The following is a 22,905-nucleotide window of genomic DNA, read 5'->3' as shown; positions in this document are numbered from 1 at the left end:
GCTCCCAATTCTCTTTTCATCAGGTTTCAATTTTCTACCAAGTTGTAGCCCTGAGGTCTGGGTGCTTCCTGAACTTTAACAATTAAGCAGGGAAAAAAAAAAAAAAAAAAAAATCAGGTCAAGAAGCAATACCCAGAAAACCACTCTTTCCGGCCCGCAGGGATTTTGTGTTTCCTCAGCCAGCCACCCTCTTCAAGTGCAAGGCACCTTGGGAGTTGTAGTCTTGAGGCACAGAGTCATGTGGCTGGAGGCGCTGACTTACTGGGACCCAATCAGCAGAGAGTCAACTTGCTGTACGCGCAGCGATTGGCTGGAAATCAGCGGCCGCCCTCCCCGTGGCGCCGTCCCTAGGAGAGGCCGGGAGGGTTGTGGCTGGCTGCTCCGTTCTCAGACGGTCGTCAGTAATACAGCAGTGCGGCCATGGCAGAACCTCAGTCCGTGTCCAGCGGCCTCACCGACGAGGCTGCCCTCGGTTGCTGCTCCGACCCGGACCCCAGCACCAAGGTGGGCGCAGAACCTACTTTTCCCGAGTCGCGGCCCCGCAGGCCGTAGCTCGGGCCCCGGGAGGGCGCACGGCCCCGGCACAGCCAGGCCGGGCTCCGGCTGGATTCGAACCCCATCCGACCGTCGCCACCGCAGCTCTGGCTGCCTAGGGGGGCCCAGAGTGAGCTGGGTAAATGGCTAGTGGTGTCCAATAGGGGATGTGTGAGAGGATCCATTTCCTCAGAGACTGCGACCCTTCTTGTATTAACTTGTTTATTTGGGGACGGTAACTGGAAGCCACGGCCAAGCCAGGGTCAGATCCCTTATCCGTGCGTGTGCGTGTTCCCCGGGCCAGTAGCTATGGCGGATAAGAGGAGCTTCAGAACTCCCAGTCCAGGTTCGAAGGTCCTTATCCACGCCGGCCCCTCTCAGCCTGCTCTGGCTGCTGGCTTAACTCCTCCAAACTAATCTGATCTCCGAGTTTAACCGCGCCCAGAATTTCGCTTTTGCTTGGTTTTTATGGTTGCTCACGGTCACACTTCTGCCCTCCCTGTGCATGGTGGCCCCCAAGAAAGGTGACAGAATCGTGGAGCTTAGATCCAAAGGGAATCTTAGAAATTCTTTCACCGATCTTCTCATCGCAGCCGAGACCCAGTAAGAGGAATGACTTGTTGCCTCCCTCCAGCTTGCTTAACATGTCTCTACCCAGTCAGTGTAACTCACCCAGGTGTGGTGCCTCCACGCTGCCAGGATTTGACACAATTGCCGCTTGCGGCGGGGAGTGGGGGTTATGCCGGTGTACTTGTCAGTGTCAGTAAACGACTTTGTATTTTTTTAAATTAGATTGGGGAATTTCTAAATTCCTTGAAGATTGACTATGTGCTTTATGCAGACCTCAAAGAGGAACTGAGTTTCCTCCCTGCTTGCTCTTTACCTTCAGGGTGAAGAGTCAGACACCTCTCATTGCTAAAGCCTTTGGCACCTGATCCTTAGCTTAGGCAAAATGGTAGTCACTGAGAAATATTGGGACAGAAGAGAGAGGGAGGGAGGAAAAGAAAGAAATTTCCTTTCACACTCATTTCACTTGTATATCCTCTAATAGTAATACCTAGTTATTTCACAAAATATAAACTGAGTCATTCAGTATAAATTAATTTCCTAGATAACTGGAGATTTTATGTGCTGGGCTATTTAAAAAAATATTTCAGAGACTTTTATAAAATGTATTAAATACATTTTCTTGCGTTTTTATTTACAGTTTATTTTTGAGAGAGAGACAGGGGGAGAGAGAGAGAGAGAGAGAGAGAGAGAGAGAATTCCAAGAGGGAAGAGAGAGCCCGAAGTGGGGCTTGAACTCACAAACTGTGAGATCATGACCTGAGCCAAAATCAAGAGTCCAATGCCTAACCGACTGAGCCACCCAGGTGCCCATTGCATTCTTAATTTACACTACATATAATTGAAAATTCTCTTGGTTGTTTGGAGTAATTACTTCTTGAAATCAGTAATTTTTGGCCCTTGAGGTACCATGTAGGGGACATAAAATGGATAGGTAATAACAGCTTGAGTGTGCCAGGCCCTGGGTTGTTGTTTGAAGTACATTACTTAATTTAATCCTCATAACAACTCTACGAAGAAGGCATAATTATTATCTCCCTTTTATAAATAAGAAGACTCCGGGATAGAGGTATTGAGTAACTTGAGTAACTTGCCCAGAGAGGAGCTCATGCTCCCAACCTCCACCCTGTTCTGCTTCTGGAGTACTGACTTCAGCAGTAATTTTGGAAGTTGACATGAAGGAAAGTAAAAGACCTAAATTAGATTCAGTCTGATTGCTGATTTTATTTATATATATAAACACACACATACACACACACACACACACACACTGCTATATATAAAAACATAGTATGTATGGGGGATGGATACTGGGCTGAACCAGATGAGGTCTCAATCAGACAGACACCAACTCCAATATAAGATGGAGCTGAGATAAATGTGCTATTGAAATTATAAACCACCCTTGGCGCACAAGAGGTAGAAATTTTTGAAGGTAGCATCTGTAGTATGGTGTATATATATGGGGTATTTGAAGTCCAAAGACCTACATTTGAACCCCCAGTTCTGTCATTGGCTGCAGTGATCTTAGCAGGGCACTTGAGCTGAGTTTGTAAAAGCAACATAAAGAGAGCTGCTAGGAAGATAAAATGTATTAATGTTCTCTATGAAAAGTGATATAATTCAAGGTTGTGTTTCAACTGTGGGGATCAGGGAGTGCATCAAGTGGAAGGTGGGGGTGAGTCTATGTCTTGAAAGGTGGATGGGGGTCCAGAATCACCTGGGAGACAGAGTTATATGGGAGGAGGCATTCTAGGTGAAGGAAATATGTGAGCAAAAATGTGGTGAGATGGCAAAATGATGCAGTGAAGTCATGTTCTGGAGAGGTGAGTTACATGTTTTTGGTTGAAGTTCAGGTTATCTAAGCAGTGGAGCAGTGGTGGAGAAGGCTAGAATGGTAGGTTGGAGCCGGATCATGGAGAGAGCTTTTGAATGTCACATCTAAGGAAGTTGGATTTTATATAGGTAGTAGGGAACCATTCAGGGTTTCAAAGCATTTTTGTAGAATAGATTGGAGGGATCCAGGCCTGAAGGGGACGAGGACACCTAAAAGGTTCTTCCGGAAGGTGAAATAAATGATGAGGGCCTGGTTTGGAAAGTATAGGGTAGCGGTGGTAGAAAAGTCAACTTCCCTGTTGATCATTTGCACCTTTGTCATAAAGGCAGGTCAAGGAATGTATAGCTGTCCCACATCCTGGGTAGTCTTATTGGCCAACTGTCTTCATAAGGCCAAATACTTTTTTTTCCCCTAAGTGATAATCTCCTGAAACTAATTCTTTTTACTCTCTCAGTGTCCTTTAATATAATAATTTGGAGTCCTGTCCCATCTGAGTGGGGGGTGATCGGGTCAGGGAAAACTCTGAGTCTTGGCGACACTTAAGCTGATAGAATTGGGTGCAGGGGTAGGTGGAAGAGAGAATGGAGAGGAGGAAGGAAGGACAGTGGCCAGATGGATGAAAGACTGTTCTAGGCAGAGAGAATCATACATTATAGGCAGAATCTAGGCAGAGAGAATCATACAAATATAAAAAGCACAATAACTTCTGAGAACTGATTCAGGAATCTACAGGTAATATGAGACTAAGTTATAGGCAATGGGAGTTGAGGGGAAGGTACACAGGACAATCATCAGGATGTCCAAAGAAAATATGAGCACTCACTGCCCTTGTAAAGATTTCTCACCATGTAAGGATTTCTATTTGGTAAATATATTTTATAATATATATATATATATATATATATATATATGTGTGTGTGTGTGTGTGTGTGTGTGTGTATTTTTTTTAACATCTGTTCATTTTTGGGAGACAGAGACAGAGCGTGAGCTGGGGAGGGGCAGAGAGAGAGGGAGACACAGAATTTAAAGCAGACTCCAGGCACAGAGCACTATGCGGGGCTCAAACCCATGAATTGCAAGATCATGACCTGAGCCAAAGTCGGATGCCTAGCATACTGAGCCATCCAGGCGCCCCTATAACATATATATTTTATTAGTATATTTGTAAATGTATATAATTAAAAGAAATACATATTTATTGGGGCTGATGCTCTCTTTTTTAACTGATAAGGGTTTACCAGAAATGTTTGAAATGACCAGTTTAGGGGAATGCTGACAAATGATGAAGTTAGAGAAGTATGCAATAACCAATATGTGCTTGCTTTGGGGACTTTCTCCTAAAAGCTGTGAAGCACCACTGAAGGAATTATTTTTAAACCCAGAAGTGACACAATTGAGTTTTCACTATAGAAAGATCACTCTGGTGCTTTATGGGAAAGTCAGTGGATTGCATCTGGGGAATACTGCAAGAAGCAGAGACCAGGGAGGCTATGACAGACATTCAGGGAGGAAGTAGTGAGGACATGAGGAAGGTGGTGCTCATTTATAAAGACAAGGAGAGGGGCACCTGGGTGGCTCAGTCGGTTGAGTGTCCGACTTCGGCCCAGGTCATGATCTCACGGTCCGTGAGTTCAAGCCCCGTGTCGGGCTCTGTGTTGACAGCTCAGAGCCTGGAGCCTGTTTCAGATTCTGTGTCTCCCTCTCTCTCTGACCGTCTCCCGTTCATGCTCTGTCTCTCTCTGTCTCAAAAGATGAATAAACATTAAAAAAAAAAAATAAAGACAAGGAGAAAGATTTCAGAGGGATTTAATCAGTCAGGTTGATAGGACACTTGGAATGGATTACAGAGAAGTGGAGAGGGAGAAATCTAGGAAGACTTCAGGTCTCTGGCTTGGGCTGACAAGGGATTCTAGAGGCCCTATGCTAAACAGTAACGTGCATTATCCCATATACTTTCCAACTCAGCCCTACAAGCAGAGAACTATAATTATCCCCATTCTAAAGATGTGAAAACTGAGGTTCAAGAAAAGTAACGATTTACTCAGTAATGGGGGTGGAGCCAGCATTTGAGCCATATTGCTTGTGAAGAATTATTTCTCTGACACCTGTGTGTTTTTTCTGTCCCTTTGCATGAGATTTTAAAGTCCTGGTGGTCCTGAGGGCTTCTGGGATTTTCCTGTTTCTTTTATCTGTTGTAAGAGTAGTCTGGCAGGGGTGTTTACAAATTTCACAGGTAAATTTTAAATTAAAAAAAAAATTCCTTTGTGTCTCCTATCTATTTCTGTCTCTCTTATCTGTAGGGTGAGTACACTTGAAGTATGTCTTTGGCTGTTGACTTATAGAGTGGGAAGGAAGGAACCACATGAAACCAATTTAGATAAGACAGAATAAATGTAAAGGGAGTTGCTGAATTATTTTCAGGAACAATTTATCACATTCTGACATAGGTTGAGTCAGGCAAATAACTCTAGAAGGAGGAAGATAGTGAAGAAAAAAAACCATATCAAACCATCCTGTGCATCAACCATGTTCTCCAGCTGTTAATAGAAGACAATTTTGTTCCCATCAGATATGCTTGTATTTCCAAAAGGGTCTTTCACTCAAGGCAACTGTAGTTTTAAGAAGTCAGGAAAGACCAAAACTTGATCCATTTTCGTTTTATAGGAGATATGATACCTAGAAGCATATCAGCCCTTAATTAACCCTTTGATGAGAATGTGAATTTGGCTAACTCTAGCTGTCTCCCAAGAAACCATTAAAAATATGTTTGTTACTTAGCGATATTGCTTATGATAAAAGATAAGATGATTGGTAAATTGCATTTGGAGAGGGAGAATTATCAATATCTAACAGGAAGTCATGGCTTTGGTCTCTTGTAACTGTCCCTTGAGGAAATTCTGGAAGCTGTGCCCATGGGATTGCTACTGGAGACACTGGTGCTTGTGGTACACATAGGGCTTCTACACCAGGGTGATTCTGGCTCCTACCAGTGCAGATCTTCTCCCTGTGCCTGAGCTGTTGGACATCTTGAGGTACTCCTGCTGAAGAGGAACACCTAACACTGCTCTGTTGGCAAGCTGTGTTTTTCTGACAAACCCTTTCAGCCTGTGGTTGTCCTGAGGGCTGTGGAGTCTGTTTATTTGAGCCTTAAGAAGACTCTTTGCTGGGGGTGATGCAGCACTTTGTTTGTTTGTTTTTTAGGACATCACTGGATAGATTTATTATTTTTTAATATGAAATTTATTGTCAAATTGGTTTCCATACAACACCCCGTGCTCATCCCAACAGATGCCCTCCTCAATGCCCATCGCCCACTTTCCCCTCCCTCCCACCCCCCATCAACCCTCAGTTTATTCTCAGTTTTTAAGGGTCTCTTATGGTTTGCCTCCCTCCCTCTCTAACTTTTTTTTTTCCCCTTCCTCTCCCCCATTGACTTCTGTTAAGTTTCTCAGGATCCATATAAGAATGAAAACATATGGTATCTTTCTCTGTATGACTTATTTCACTTAGCATAACACTCTCCAGTTCCATCCACGTTGCTACAAAAGGCCATATTGCATTCTTTCTCATTGCCAAGTAGTATTCCGTTGTGTATATAAACCATAATTTCTTTATCCATTCATCAGTTGATGGACATTTAGGCTCTTTCCATAATTTGGCTATTGTTGAAAGTGCTGCTGTAAACATTGGGGTACAAGTGCCCCCATCAGCACTCCTGTATCCCTTGGGTAAATTCCTAGCAGTGCTCTTGCTGGGTCATAGGGTAGTTCTATTTTTCATTTTTTGAGGAACCTCCACAATGTTTTCCAGAGTGGCTGCACCAGTTTGCATTCCCACCAACAGTGCAAGAGGGTTCCCGTTTCTCCACATCCTCTCTAGCATCTATAGTCTCCTGATTTGTTCATGATATCTCAGTGTGGTTTTGATTTGTATTTCCCTGATGAGGAGTGACATTGAGCATCTTTTCATGTGCCTGTTGGCCATCTGGATGTCTTCTTTAGAGAAGTGTCTATTCATGTTTTCTGCCCATTTCTTCACTGGATTATTTGTTTTTCGGGTGTGGAGTTGGGTGAGTTCTTTATAGATTTTGGATACTAGCCCTTTGTCCGATATGTCATTTGCAAATATCTTTTCCCATTCCGTTGGTTGCCTTTTAGTTTTGTTGATTGTTTGCTTTGCAGTGCAGAAGCTTTTTATCTTGATGAGGTCCCAATAGTTCATTTTTGCTTTTAATTCCCTTGCTTTTGGAGATGTGTCAAGTAAGAAATTGCTGCGGCTGAAGTCAGGTTTTTTCCTGCTTTCTTCTCTAGGGTTTTGATGGTTTCCTGTCTCACATGCAGGTCCTTCATCTATTTTGAGTTTATTTTTGAGAATGGTGTAAGAAAGTGGTCTACTTTCATCCTTCTGCATGTTGCTGTCCAGTTCTCCCAGCACCATTTGTTAAAGAGACTTTTTTTCCATTGGATATTCTTTCCTGCTTTGTCAAAGATTAGTTGGCCATACTTTTGTGGGTCCAATTCTGGGGTTTCTTTTCTATCCCATTGGTCTGTGTGTCTCTTTTTTGTGCCAATACCATGCTATCTGGATGATCACAGCTTTGTAGTAGAGGCTAAAGTCTGGGATTGTGATACCTCCCGCTTTGGTCTTCTTCTTCAATATTACTTTGGCTATTTGGGGTCTTTTGTGGCTCCATACAAATTTTAGGATTGCTTGTTCTAGCTTCGAGAAGAATACTGGTACAATTTTGGTTGGGATTGCATTGAATGTGTAGATAGCTTTGGTAGTATTGACATTTTAACTATTTATTCTTCCAATCCATGAGCATGGAATGTTTTTCCATTTCTTTATATCTTCTTCAATTTCCTTCATAAGCTTTCTATAGTTTTCAGCATATAGATCTTTTACATCTTTGGTTAGGTTTATTCCTAGCTATTTTATGATTCTTGGTGCAATTGTGAATGGGATCAGTTTCTTTATTTGTCTTTCTGTTGCTTCATTATTAGTGTATATGAATGCAACTGATTTCTGTACATTAATTTTGTATCCTGTGACTTCATGTATCAGTTTTAGCAGACTTTTGTTGGAGTTTATCGGGTTTTCCATGTATAATACCATGTCATCTGCAAAAAGTGAAAGCTTGACTTCATCTTTGCAATTTTGATGCCTTTGATTTCCTTGTGTTGTCTGATTGATGATGCTAGAACGTCCAACACTATGTTAAACAACAGCGGTGAGAGTGGACATCCCTGTCGTGTTCCTGATCTCAGGGGGAAAGTTCTCAGTTTTTCCTCATTGAGGATGATATTAGCTGTGGGCTTTTCACATATGGCTTTTATGATGTTTAAGTATGTTCCTTCTATCTCGACTTTCTCAAGGGTTTTTATTAAGAAAGAATGCTGAATTTTGTCAAATGCTTTTTCTGCATCGATTGACAGAATCATATGGTTCTTTTCTTTTCTTTTATTAATATGATGTATCACATTGTTTGATTTGCAAATGTTGAACCAGCCCTCTAGCCCAGAAATGAATTCCACTTGATCATGGTGAATAATTCTTTTTATACACTGTTGAATTTGATTTGCTAGTATCTTATTGAGAATTTTTGCATCCATATTCATCAGGGATATTGGCCTGTAGTTCTCTTTTTTTGCTGGTTCTCTGTCTGGTTTAGGAATCAAAGTAATGCTGGCTTCATAGAATGAGTCTGGAAGTTTTCCTTCCCTTTTTATTTTTTGGAACAGCTTGAGAAGGATAGGTATTATCTCTGCTTTAAATGTCTGGTAGCATTCCCCAGGGAAGCCATCTGGTCCTGGACTCTTATTTGTTGGGAGATTTTTGATAACTGATTCAATTTCTTCGCTGGTTATGGGTCTGTTCAAGTTTTCTATTTCTTCCTGTTTGAGTTTTGGAAGTGTGTGGTGCTTAGGAATTTGTCCATTTCTTCCAGGTTGTCCAGTTTGTTGGCACATAATTTTTCATAGTATTCCCTGATAATTGCTTGTATTTCCTGACGGATTGGTTGTAATAATTCCATTTTCATTCATGATTTTATCTATTTGGGTCATCTCCCTTTTCTTTTTGAGAAGCCTGGCTAGAGGTTTATCAATTTTGTTTATTTTTTCAAAAAACCAACTCTTGGTTTCATTGATCTGCACTAACTTTTTTTTTATATTCTATATTGTTTATTTCTGCTCTGATCTTTATTATTTCTCTTCTTCTGCTGGGTTTGGGGTGTCTTTGCTGTTCTGCTTCTATTTCCTTTAGGTGTGCTGTCAGATTTTGTATTTCAGATTTTTCTTGTTTCTTGAGATAGGCCTAGATTGCAGTATATTTTCCTCTCAGGACTGCTTTCACTGCATCCCAAAGCGTTTGGATTGTTGTATTTTCACTTTCATTTGTTTCCATATATTTTTTAATTTTTTCTCTAATTGCCTGGTTGACCTATTCATTCTTTCAACGTTTATTTATTTTTGGGACAGAGAGAGACAGAGCATGAACAGGGGAGGGGCAGAGAGAGAGGGAGACACAGAATCGGAAGCAGGCTCCAGGCTCTGAGCCATCAGCCCAGAGCCCGACGCGGGGCTCGAACTCACGGACCGCGAGATCGTGACCTGGCTGAAGTCGGATGCTTAACCGACTGCGCCACCCAGGCGCCCCAAGACCTATTCATTCTTTAGTAGGGTGTTCTTTAATCTCCATGTTTTTGGAGATTTTCCAGACTTTTTCCTGTGGTTGATTTCAAGTTTCATAGCATTGTGGTCTGAAAGTGTGCATGGTATGATCTCAATTCTTTTATAGTTATTAAGGGCTGTTTTGTGACACAGTATGTGATCTGTCTTGGAGGATGTTCCATGTGCAATCAAGAAGAAAGTATATTCTGTTGCTTTGGGATGCAGAGTTCTAAAAATATGTCAAGTCTATCTGATCCAATGTATCATTCAGGGCCCTTGTTTCTTTATTGATCCTGTGTCTAGATGATCTATCCATTGTTGTAAGTGGCCTATTAAAGTCCCCTGCAATTACCACATTCTTAGCAATAAGATTGGTTATGTTTGTGATTAATTGTTTTATATATTTGGGGGCTCCTGCATTCAGTGCATAGACATTTTTAATTGTTAGCTCTTCCTGATGGATAGACCCTATAGTTATTATATAATGCCCTTCTTCATCTCTTATTACAGCCTTTAATTTAAAGTCTAGTTTGTCTGGTATAAGTAGGGCTACTCAAGCTTTCTTTTGGCTTCCAGTAGCATGATAAATAGTTCTCCATCCCCTCACTTTCAATCTGAAGGTGTCCTCATGTCTAAAATGAGTCTCTTGTAGACAGCAAATAGATGGGTCTTGTTTTTTTTTATCCATTCTGATGCACTTTGTCTTTTGGTTGGAGCATTTAGTCCATTTACAGTGTTATTGAAATATATGAGTTTAGAGTTATTGTGATGCCTGTGGGTTTCATGCTTGTAGTAATGTCTCTGGTACTTTGTGGTCCTTGCAACATTTTACTCACAGAATCCCCCTTAGGATCTCTTGCAGAGCTGGTTTAGTAGTGATGAATTCCTTCAGTTTTTGTTTGTTTGGGAAGACCTTTATCTCCTTCTATTGTGAGTGACAGACTTGCTGGATAAAGGATTCTCAGCTGCATATTTTTTCTGTTCATCACATTGAAGGTTTCCTGCCATTCCTTTCTGGCCTGCCAAGTTTCAGTAGATAGGTCTGCCACTACTTTTATGGGTCTACCTTTGTAAGTTAGAGCCTGTTTATCCCTAGCTGCTTTCAGAATTTTGTCCTTATCCTTGTATTTTGCCAGTTTTACTATGATACGTCGTGCAGAAGATCGATTCAAGTTACGTCTGAAGGGAGTTCTCTGTGCCTCTTGGATTTCAATGCCTTTTTCCTTCCCCAGATCAGGGAAGTTCTCAGCTATGATTTGTTCAAGTACACCTTGAGCCCCTTTCTCTCTCTTTGTCTTCTGGAATTCCTATGATATGGATATTGTTCCGTTTGATTGCATCACTTATTTCTCTAATTCTCCCCTCATACTCCTGGATTTTTTTATCTCTCTTTTTCTCAGCTTCCTCTTTTTCCATAATTTTATCTTCTAATTCACCTATTCTCTCCTCTGCCTCTTCAATCCGTGTTATGGCCGCCTCCATTTTATTTTGCACCTCATTTATAGCATTTTTTAGCTCCTCATGACTATTTCTTAGTCCCTTGATCTCTGTAGCAATAGATTCTCTGCTGTTCTGTATGCTTTTTTCAAGCCCGGTGATTAATTTTATGACTATTATTCTAAATTCTTGTTCTGTTATATTGCTTAAGTTGGTTTTGATCAATTCATTAGCTGTCGCTACTTCCTGGAGTTTCTTTTGAGGAGAATTCTTCTGTTTCATCATTTTGGGTAGTCCCTGCAGTAGCTCCAACCTGCAGGGTACTTCCTCTGTGCTGTCCGGAGAAACTTGTGTTGGTGGGTGGGGCTGCAATCAGACCTGATGTCTGCCCCCAGCCCACCACTGGGGCCACAGTCAGACTGGTGTGTACCTTATCTTCCCCTCTCCCAGGGGCAGGACTCACTGTGGAGTGATGCGGCCCCTGTCTGGGCTACTTGCACACTGCCAGGCTTGTGGTGCTGCTTCGATGGGATCTAGCATATTAGCCGGGGTGGATCTGCAAGGTGCACAGAGGCGGGAGGGGCAGGCTTAGCTCGCTTTGCCTTTGGTGGTCCCCTGTGGGAGGGGCTCTGCAGCACTGGGAGGGAGGCAGACCCATCGGAGGGATGGATCCACAGAAGCACAGTGTTGGGCATTTGCGTGGGGCAAGCAAGTTTGGTGATGGGAACTGGTTCCCTTTGGAATTTTGGCTGGGGGGTGGGAGAGGGAGATGGTGCTTGCCAGCGCCTTTGTTCCCCCCCTCACCCTCCAGATGAGCTCTGTCTTCTGGGACTCAACAACTCTCCCTCCTGCTGCCCTCTCGCCCTCCCTGCTCTCTGAGAGCAGAGCTGTTGACTTACAACATTCCAGATGTTAAGTCCCGCTGGCTGTCAGAACACACTCCGTCCGGCCCCTCTGCTTTTGCAGGCCAGACTCAGGGGCTCTGCCTTGCCGGGTGGGCTGTCCCTCCACCGCCCCGCTCCCTGCTGCCAGTCCATGTAGCATGCACCACCTCTCCACCCTTCCTACCCTCTTCCGTGGGCCTATCGTCTATGTTTGGCTCCAGAGGGTCCGTTCTGCTAGTCTTCTGGCGATTTTCTGGGTTATTTAGGCAGATGTGGGTCTAATCTAAGTGATCTGCAGGACGAGGTGAGCCCAGCGTCCTCCTATGCCAACATCTTCTCTGCTCCCTCACTGGATAGATTTAAACAGAATTCTAGGAAAGACTTTGCACTGGATCACCAGCTTATCCTGAAAGTATACAGCTCAGGAACAGCCAGATGGAAGAGATGCATGGGGTGAAGTACATGGAACTCACATCCTCTTCAGGGGACCTGTCTCCCCCCAGTCTCCATGTGTTCACCAACCCGGAAGCTCAATACTTTTGAAAACTCGTTGGGAAAGAGAGTTGATGGGCACCCAAGGGAGTTGTCCTCAACTGTTATTAAGGCCAAAACACACACTTTAGGCCAAAAAAATCTTAAAATTTCTGAAAATTTAACTAACGTAAGTTTGAAACTCCTCCTTTCTGAAAACTGAAGGTGATAGAGGCAATGGAGATCTTGATTTTGATGGAATATCATACAAAGCTCCTTAGCAACATTTCTAGAGAAATGTGTCTTCATCATTAGAAAGAGACATTTGGTGACCAGACATACCTACTTGTTGGGGAGCACTTGTATAAAATCAGTTTGGAGACTTTTTCTGGGAATATGGAGTGCATATACTTTTCCCTATTCCTCCTACTATGTTCAGCTAAAGCCTCTGACATTTTATATGAAATAAACATAGGAAGACACTGAAAGGTGGAGAGAAGAAGACAGACTAGCTAGGGACCTTGAGACCCGAGGAGCAACATGGTGGTGAGATTCCTGAGTTTTCTTTTTGCCTTATTTAGCCCAAACTTGGAGCTACAGAAGTGTCAATGGGTACAGACAAAAACAAAACAAAAATCCCTGCTCTCTATTCACAGGACCAGGATATAGGCAGTATTTCCTGATAAGGCAGAAAACTTTTAGACAATACCAGCTTTGCTACAACTAGACCACAGAAAAATCAGTGGCTGCATCCTTATCTATGCCCGCAAAGGCTGGGTAGGAAGTCTGTTCTTCCACTGAACAGGTTGCAATGTCCACCCTCCCCCTGCCAGGCTGGTATCCGAGAAGGCTGAGTTGGACGCCAGGACTTTTATCTCACCAGACAATAACAAGCTTTTCCACTTGCTGTATTAATGCAGAAACATGGGGAACCTGAAATTCTACCCCATGCCAGCAGTGGAAATATTTTAAGGCCTTTACAAATGGGAGAGAGTAAAGGGATGTAGAGAGGGATGAGGTTTCTGCCTTCACCCAAACTGATAAAATGATGACACCAAGTGACTGTGATAACATATATAATTGAACACCTAGAGCAACCACTAAAAAAGCTATACAAAGAGTACATGAAAAAATGCTATAGATAAATGAAAATGGAGTTATAAAAAGATGTTCCAGTAACCCACAGGAAGGCAAGGAAAAAATTAACAGAAAACAAACCAAAAATAAATAAAATAGCCAACTTAAGCCCTAGTATTTCAATAATTACATTAGGTATAAATACACCAATTAGAGATTAGCACAGTGGATTTAAAAACATGCCCCAACTTATCTATCTATGAGGTGGTGGATATTAATTAAACTTACTGTGGTAATCATTTCACAACATACATGAGTCAGGGTGTATGCCTTAAGCTTATACAGTGCTGTATAAAGGCAGAAACATGTTATGTTAATTATATCTCAGTATAACTGAAATAAAAGAAAATGAAAACATGCCCCATATATATGCTGTCTGCATGAAACTCACTTCAAATATAGTAGTAGAGGCAAGTTAAAAGTAAAAGCATAGTATAAGATTATTATGGAACCATTAATCAAAAGAAAGCAGGAATGGCTATACTCATACCAAATAAAGTAAACTCCAGAGCAAAGAAAATTACCACAGGTTGAGAAGTACATTTATGTAATGAAAATGGGTCAATTGACCAAGAAGATCTAGCAGTCCTAAATGTGTGTGCACTAAAGAACAACTGCAAAAATATCTGAAGCAAAAACTTTGATGGAAAAGAGAAATTGAAAAATCCACATTTATAGTTGGAGACTTCAAATCTCCTCTCAATAATTGATAGAACTAGACAGAAAATTAACAAGGATATAGACAAACTCTGTAACACCATCAGCAAAGAAGATCTGATCAACATTTAAAGAACACTCCACCCAATTACAGCAGAATACACTTTTATTTTCAGATGCCCACAGAACATATGCCAAGACAGACCATGTTATGGGCTCCAAATCCAACTTTAACAAATTTACTATTGAAACAACACAGTGCATTTTTCAACCACAATTGAATCAAACTAGAAATCAGTAGCAGATACACAACAGGAAATCTCCAAACACTTGGAAACTAAACACATTTCTAAATAATTCATGCATCAAGAGATCTCAAGGGAAAAAAATTTTTTAAATAGATTGAAATTAAGAAAGGAATCTCAGGTAAAACAGTCCTAAGAGGGAAATTTATATTACTAAATGAATACATTAGAAAAGAAGAAAAGTCTCAAATCAATAACTTAAGTTACTTCCTAAAGAACCTAGAAAAAGAGCAAAATAACCCAAAGGAAGCAGAAAGAAGGAAATAATAAAAAGCAGAAATCATTGAAATTAGAAATAGACTAGAGAAACAGTTAAAACTAATTCTTTGAAAAAAAGAAACACAATAGAATTGGTAAACTTGTAGCAAGACTGACAAAATAGAAGACACAAATTACCAATATAAGAAATTAAATAGGAAATACCACTACAGACTGCAGACATCAGAAAGATAATAAGGGAGTATTAAAAACAACTCTGTATATGTAAATTTGGGAATTTACATGAAGTGGACCAGTTCCTGGAAAATATAAACTATCATAACTTGCCCAATATGAAATAATTTGAATAGCTCTGTAACACAAGGAAATTGAATTAATAATCAATAACTTTTAAAACAGATATTTCAAGGCCCAGATGATTTCACTGGAGAATTCTTCCAAATATTAAAGAAAAATTAACATCAATTCTACATTATCCCTTTAAAAAAATTGAAGAGGAGGGAGTACTTCCTGATTCATTTTATAAAGCTAGTATTACTCTGGGCAGCTGGCCAGCTCAGTAGAGCATGTGAGTCTTGATCTCAAGGTTGTGAGTTCAAGTTCCACGTTAGGCATGGAGCCTACTTAAAAAAATTAAAAAAAAAAAAAACATTTAAAGCTAGTATAACTCTGATAGCAAAATCAGATGAAGGCAGTACAAAAAATGAAATTTACAGACTAATATCCCTCGTGAATATAGATGTAAAAGTCCTTGACAAAATATTAACAAATATAATCTAGCAATAAAAAAAACCCCCATGACCAAGTGGGGTTTATTCCAGGTATGCAAGCCTGGTTTAGTATTCAAAAATCAATCAAAGTAATCCACTATCTTAGGAGGCTAAAGAAAAATCACATGATCATGTTAAATGATGCAGAAAAAGCTTTTGACAAAAATTCAACACCATGTATGTTTAATTTTTTTTCTATAAAAAAGTAGGAATGAAGTGGAAGTTTTCAACTTGATAAAGACCATATATAAAAACCTTACATTATACTTAATGGTGATGCTTTTTCCCTAATTTGGGGGAACAAGACAAGGATGTCTGTTCTCACCACTCTTACTCAACATAGTGCTACAAGTTCTGGCTAGTGCAGTAAGGGAGGAAAAGGAAGTAACAGTCATATAGATTGGAATGAAGAAATAAAACTGTCCCTATTTGCAGATGACATGATTGTGCATAGGAAATCCTAAGGAATCTACAAAAAACTCTTCTAGGACTAATAAATGAGTTTATTGAGGTTGCAGGATAAAAGATAAACATACAAAAATCAATTCTGTTTCTGTATACTAGCAGAGAATACTTGAACACCAAGATTAAAAACATAATTGCTCAACAAAATTTCTTAGGTATAAATCAAACATATACAGGCCTTATATGTTGAAAATTAAACAGTACTGATAAAGATGTAAATAAATGGAGAGAAACATACTGTGCTCATCATTGGAAGACTCAGCATTGTAAAGATGTCACTTCTCCACAAATTGATATACATGTTTAACACAAACCTTTTTTTTTTTTAGATACAGGTAAGATTATTCTAAAATTTATATGGAAGGCACATAAGCTAGAATAACCAAATTTTAAAAAGGATGAAGTGGAAGTCTGATTTTAGGACTTATTCTATAGCTACAGTACTCACTATTCTGTGGTATTAGCAGAGAAGATACAGAATAGTGGAACAGAATAGAGAACACAGAAGTAGACCCACACTAACATACTCTATAGATGTTTGGCAAAGATGAGAATGCAGTCCAATGGAGAAAGGATAGGCTTTCAACAAATTGTGCTGGAGCAGCTAAACACCCATAAGTTAAAAAAATGAAGATTTACCGAAGTCTCACATCTTAACACCAAAAAATCCATTTAGAGGTGCTCTAAGGGACCTTGACCCTTTGGTTCACATCCATGTCTCACCTTTATAATTTTGTCAGGATTGTGCACTAGAAACATCCTTGACTGCACCATTAAAGTTTTTTCAAAGTAGTTTTGAGCTAATGAAATTTGGACAATGTGCCCCCCCATCCAAAGCCTGATGATTATTTATATTCTTATTTTTTAATTTTTATTTTAGAGAGAGTGAGCACAAGCAGATGGGGGGGGGGGTGGTGGATCTTAACCAGGCTCCATGCTCAACACAGAACCTGACACAGGGCTTGATCCCGCTACCCTGGAATCATGACCTGAGCTGAAATCAAGAGTTGGATGCTCAACTGACTGAGCCACTCGGGTGCTCCTATATCCTTTTTCTTTTTATAAGGCAAAGAAGCAAACCTTTGTTACCTAGTAGCCATCCCAGAAAACCCAAAGATAGTTTAGGCATAAGAGACATCTTTCATTGTTCAAAATTTAGAACATGATAAAGGAAAGACAAAAAATTGTCTGATGAGACAAGACATGAATGTGAGAACTGCCTTTTTAAACACAAGATATATTTATTTTAAACAATATTTTAGAACCATAGCAATAAATAGTCATTTTTAGGATCTTTTTGGGAAAGGAACTTTTTCTCAAGATCATTCAAGGGTTTACCGGTAGTACAGAGAGTTGACAGAATATGTTGGTGATAAATAGAAAACTGTTAGCATAGAATAACTTTCTCATTTTATAAAAAGCAATCCCTGCTTGTTTTTTATATCATCCAAATAACATTTTTATACCAAAGGATTTATAAGCCTCTTTTTTTTAATGAATAAATCCACTGATATTGAATATACCTTTAGTTTTTCAGCCATGTATGTATAGGCTTATTTTAATGTTAAAAATGGCATTAGAGTTTACATTTCATCTTTGAAAATAATCTGTTTATCATATTGAGTCTTCTCAGAAAAATATCTTTCCATTTTCCTCTTTTTTAAACTATTTTTTCCAGCTTTATTGAAATAATCCACATATAACAATGTGTAAGGTTTGGGTGTACATTGTAGTGATTTGATATACATATATATTGCCAAATGACTACCACAATAAGGTTAGTTAATGTGCTGATCACTTCAGATAGTTACCTTCTTCATATGTATGTGCGGACAGCTTTTAAGACATGCTCTCTAAGAAGAAAAAAAAAGATCTTTCTTACAACTCTCAAATAAACATACAATACACTGTTGTTATCTATGTATAGACTTGTAAAAGTTCATTTTAATATTCTTTTATATGTATGTATTTAGATAGTTTTAGTACATAGCCATGTTAATAATAAAACTAAAGGTTTTTAACATTACTTTTAAGATGTAATTAATCTTGGGACGCCTGGGTGGCTCAGCCAGTTAAGCATCTAACTTCCACTCAGGTCATGATGTCACATTCTGGGGTTTGAGTCCCACCTCAAGCTCTCTGCTATGACCATGGAGCCCACTTTAGATCTCTGTACCCCTCTCTCTCTGTCCCTTCCCTACTTGCACGGGTTCTCTCTCTCTCAAAAATAAACGTTAAGAAAAAAATACGTAATTAATCTTAATAGCATATTAAATAAATTATACATATATGTATTCTTTTAAACTTATTATGTCATGTGCATGTCCCCGTGCCATTTAATATACCTCTAAAGCAGCTATTTAAATTTATTCATAATATTCAATTATACTTTTACCGTAATTTATTGGTTTCTTTGTTGTTAGAGACAGTTTAGCCAAGGTGGTTGAAAGCAAGTACTTTGGAACCAAACTGCTTGGGATGGAATTTTTTCTGTGACACTCTCTCAGCAGCAAAATGGGGATGGTAATAATACATATTTCATAGGGTTGTTGGGAAGATTATATAAGTTTTGTGAATCTCTTAGAACAGTGGCTGGCATGTAGTTGTTATGTAAGTGTTATGATGAATGTCCTTGTACCTAAATCTTTGTCAGAATTTGTAATGTTTTCCTTAGATTTTTAAAAGGGAAACATCTTGGTCAAAGAGCATGAACTCTCAGAGTTTATGGACGCAACAGAAGTAATAATAAAGTCATTCATAGTCTAACGATACCAATGTTGGTAGAAAGAGTTTGAAAAGATGAAATATGAATATAACCAATGTCATTGGTGCAGTGGTAAACTGGGCCATTACAGAACAGATTTTAAAAGGATTTTAGATTTCAATTTTTTTTTTCATTGAAGAAAAGGCTAGTAATGTTGGATGCAGCTTGATTGGAAAGAACCATCATCTACTGAAAGTTCATTTACTCATTCTCAACAAATATTTATTGGGTACCTACTCTGCCAGATTCTGCCCCGAGGTTGCATCAAGCAAACAAAACAAGCATCCCTGCCCTTATGGGGTTTATATTTTATGGGGGAAAGAAGAACAAAAGATAAATATAAAATACTGTAAATAGCACATTGAAAGGCAACGAGTGCTATGGAAAAAGAAAATGAAAAAATGGGCTAAGTGGAGAGTTATGGTAGTCAGCTGAGGCCTCATTTGGAAGATGACATTTGAGCAGAGTTAAAAAGGTTAGAAGTGGCTCTGGAGAAAGCCTTCCAGCAGAGGCCCTGAGTGAGCTGCTGAAGACACAGCAGGCTGAGTGAGTGGGCAGGAGCAGAGGTGAGAGAGCCTGCCAGAGCCAGAGGGCCACTGGAGGGGCTTTGGCTTTCATGAAATGGGGGAGACTTCCCACGGTTTTTGAGTAGAAGAGTGATCTGAATTAACTATTTCACGGATCTCTCCCCAAGAATAGACCATAGAGGACATGGTAAGAGACAAAAGTAACAACCAGTGTGTGTGGCAGGAGGGGTAGGTGGTCAAGGTGCTAGGCTGGTGAGAAGTTCAGGGAAATTAGCTCTCTTGTATCCAAGAAAGGAGAGTTTTGCTGATAGAATTGACAGCTCATAGCTTAATGGTGAGTGAGGGGACTGAAAGCTCATTAAAAGAGTAAAGGGCGCCTGGGTGGCTCAGTCGGTTAAGTGTCAGACTTCGGCTCAAGTCATGATCTCATGGTCCGTGAGTTCGAGTACTGCGTCCAGCTCTACTGACAGCTCAGAGCCTGGAGCCTGCTTGGGATTCTGCATCTCCCTTGTTGTCTGCCCCTCCCCCGCTCGTGCTTTGTCTCTCTTTTTCAAAAATATAAATAAACATTAAAAAAAAAAAAGGTAAAGTAAAAACAGGAGTTCCAGGGACCATCTCAATACAGGGACAAGTAGTAGTAAATGTACCAGGAGCTGCTCTATTATATTGTAAGACAGTAATTGCTGTTCACAGAAATGTTTTTGAATCATTAAAATTAAGTAAATTCTGCACATTTTTAAAGCAGGTAACTAGATAGCTAAGTAGTAGTAGAATACAGTAGTAATTGATATTTTTTCAGATAGTTTTGATCATTTGAAAACCTGTGTATAGATCCTACCTACCTCACCAAAGTTGAAACAGTGCCTTCTTTCAATCTGTGCTGAATAAGAGTATGAAGTGGAATTGGTTTTGCTGCATTTGTTTTGATCTCACTTCATTGCAGTCACAGAGTGACTTTGTAAGAGTTTCTGAGATTCTGTTCACCAGGGGAAACCCAAGGCCTGGTTGTGAGTGCCAGGCCAGCACCTAGAAGTCAGGGGCAGCGTTGCTCTTTTCCAGCTGCTTGCTGAAACCAAGACCTTTAGGAGTGCAGCACCTGCCTAGAAAAACAATCCAAATATTCTAGAAGCATGTAATTTCAGAGCCAGCTGCCTTATATGTGATTATAAGGTGTGAATGAAGAATTAAATTACATTCGTTAAGATCTACTTATTAAGATAAAGTAGTTTTTAGACTGGTTTCATTTATTTTTTCATGTTTATTTATTTTGAAAGAATAAATGAGCATGTGCGAAGGGTAGAAGGACAGAGAGAGAGGGAGACAGAGAATCCCAAGCAGGATCCGTGCTGTCAGTGCAGAGCCAGATGCAGGGCTTGAACTCACGAACTGTGAGATCATGACCTGAACAGAAGTCAAGAATCAGACACTTGGATGTTTAACTGACTGAGCCACCCAGATGCCCCCAGAATGCTTTCTTCTTAAACATTACGTTGCAAAGGTGGACTGTATCTTGCTACAGAAAGCACAATTAATGTTGGTAATGAGTGTCAGAAGTCAAATGTGTTTAATATACACTTTTTCTCCTTAGGATTTTCTGTTGCAGCAGACCATGCTACGAGTTAAAGATCCTAAAAAGTCATTGGATTTTTATACTAGAATTCTTGGAATGACGTAAGTAAACTATTTGTGGTCATAATTTGTTTAATAATTTAATTAATTAATTTTTAAAATTTATATCCAAATTAGTTAGCATATAGTGCAATAATGATTTCAAGAGTAGATTCCAGTGATTCATCCACTATGTATAACACCCAGTGCTCATCCCAACAAGTGTCCTCCTTAATGCCCCTTACCCATTTAACCCCTCCCCTTACCCCTGACCCATCTAGCATCCCTTAGTTTGTTCTCTGTATTAAAGAGTCCCTTATGTTTTGTCCCCCTCCTTGTGTTTATATTATTTTGCTTCCCTTCCTTTATGTTCATCTGTTTTATATCTTAAATTCCTCATATGAGTGAAGTCGTAATGATATTTGTCTTTCTCTGACTAATTTCGCTTAGCATAATACCCTCTAGTTCCATCCACATAGTTGCAAATGGCAAGATTTCATTCTTTTTGGTTGCCGAGTAATACTCCATTGTGTGTGTGTGTGTGTGTGTGTGTGTGTGTGTGTGTATACACACCACATCTTCTTTATCCATTCATCCGTCAATGGACATTTGGGCCCTTTCCATACTTTGGGTATTGTTGATAGTGCTGCTGCTATAAACATTGGGGTGCATGTGCCCCTTTGAAACAGCACACCTGTATCCCTTGCATAAATACCTAGTAGTGCAATTGCTGGGTCATAGGGTAGTTCTACTTTTAGTTTTTTGAGGAAGCTCCGCACTGTTTTCCTGAGTGGCTGCACCAGTTTGCATTCCCACCAACAATGCAAAAGAGATCCTCTTTTTCCACATCCTCACCAACATCTGTTGTTGCCCGAGTTATTAATTTTAGCCATTCTGATTGGTCTGAGGTGGTATCTTATTGTGGTTTTAATTTGTATTTCCCTGATGATGAGTGATGTTGAGCATTTTTTCATGGTCTGTTCGCCATCTGGATGTCTTTTTTAGAGAAGTATCTATTCATGTCTTTTGCCCATTTCACAGGATTATTTTTTTGGGTGTTGAGTTTGATAAGTTCTTTATACATTTTGGATACTAGCCCTTTGTCTGATATGTTATTTGCATATATCTTCTCCCATTCTGTCAGTTGTCTTTTGGTTTTGCTGATTGTTTCCTTTGTCATGTAGAAGCTTTTTGTCTTGATGAGGTCCCAATAGTTTATTTTTGCTTTTGTTTCCCTTGCCTCTGGAGATGTGTTGAGTAAGAAGTTGCTGCGGCCAACGTCAAAGAGGTTTTTGCCTGCTTTCTCCTCAAGGATTTTGATGGCTTCCTGTCTTACATTTAGGTCTTTCATCCACTTTGAGTTTACTTTTGTGTATGATGTAAGAAAGTGGTCCAGGTTCATTTTTCTGCATGTTGCTGTCCAGTTTTCCCAGCATCATTTGCTGAAGAGACTTTCTTTTTTCTATTGGATGCTTTGTCAAAGATTAGTTAGCCATATGTTTGAGGGTCTATTTCTGGGTTCTCTATTCTGTTCCATTGATCTGAGTGTCTGTTTTTTGTGCCAGTACCATACTGTCTTGATGATTACAGCTTTGTAATATATCTTGAAGCCTTCAGCTTTGGTTTTCTTTTTCCGGATTGCTTTGGCTATTTGGGGTCTTTTTCTGGTGTCATACAAATTTTAGGATGGTTTGTTCTAGTTCTGAGAAGAATGCCAGTGCAATTTTGATTAGGATTGCATTGAATATGTAGATTGCTTTCGGTAGTTCTGACATTTTAACAATATTTGTTCTTCCAATCCATGAGCATGGAATATTTTTCTATTTTTTTGTGTCTTCAGTTTCTTTCATAAGCTTTCTATAGTTTTCAGTGTATAGATTTTTCACCTCTTTGGTTAGGTTTATTCCTAGATATTTTATGGTTTTTGGTGCAAATTGTAAATGGGGTCGATTCCTTGATTTCTTTTTCTGTTGCTTCATTGTTGGTGTATAGGAATGCAACCGATTTCTGTGCATTGATTTTATATCATGCCACTTTGCTGAATTCATGGAT

At 39.8% G+C, this 22,905-nt stretch overlaps 1 protein-coding gene across 1 annotated transcript in view; it reads left to right on the top strand.

The window, feature by feature from the left end:
* The first annotated feature begins 332 nt into the window (after positions 1–332).
* Positions 333–22,905, top strand: part of GLO1 (glyoxalase I) — a 37,085-nt gene continuing 14,512 nt past the window's right edge. The window contains exons 1-2 of the mRNA XM_003986083.6: positions 333–504; positions 20,834–20,916. Of these exons, the coding sequence (XP_003986132.2) occupies positions 421–504; positions 20,834–20,916 (167 nt within the window). The 5' untranslated portion in view covers positions 333–420. The remainder of the gene's footprint in view (positions 505–20,833; positions 20,917–22,905) is intronic.

Source organism: Felis catus, chromosome B2, assembly GCF_018350175.1.
Source record: "Felis catus isolate Fca126 chromosome B2, F.catus_Fca126_mat1.0, whole genome shotgun sequence".
Taxonomy (NCBI): Eukaryota; Metazoa; Chordata; class Mammalia; order Carnivora; family Felidae; genus Felis; species Felis catus.
This window is presented reverse-complemented; position numbering and strand designations above follow the sequence as displayed.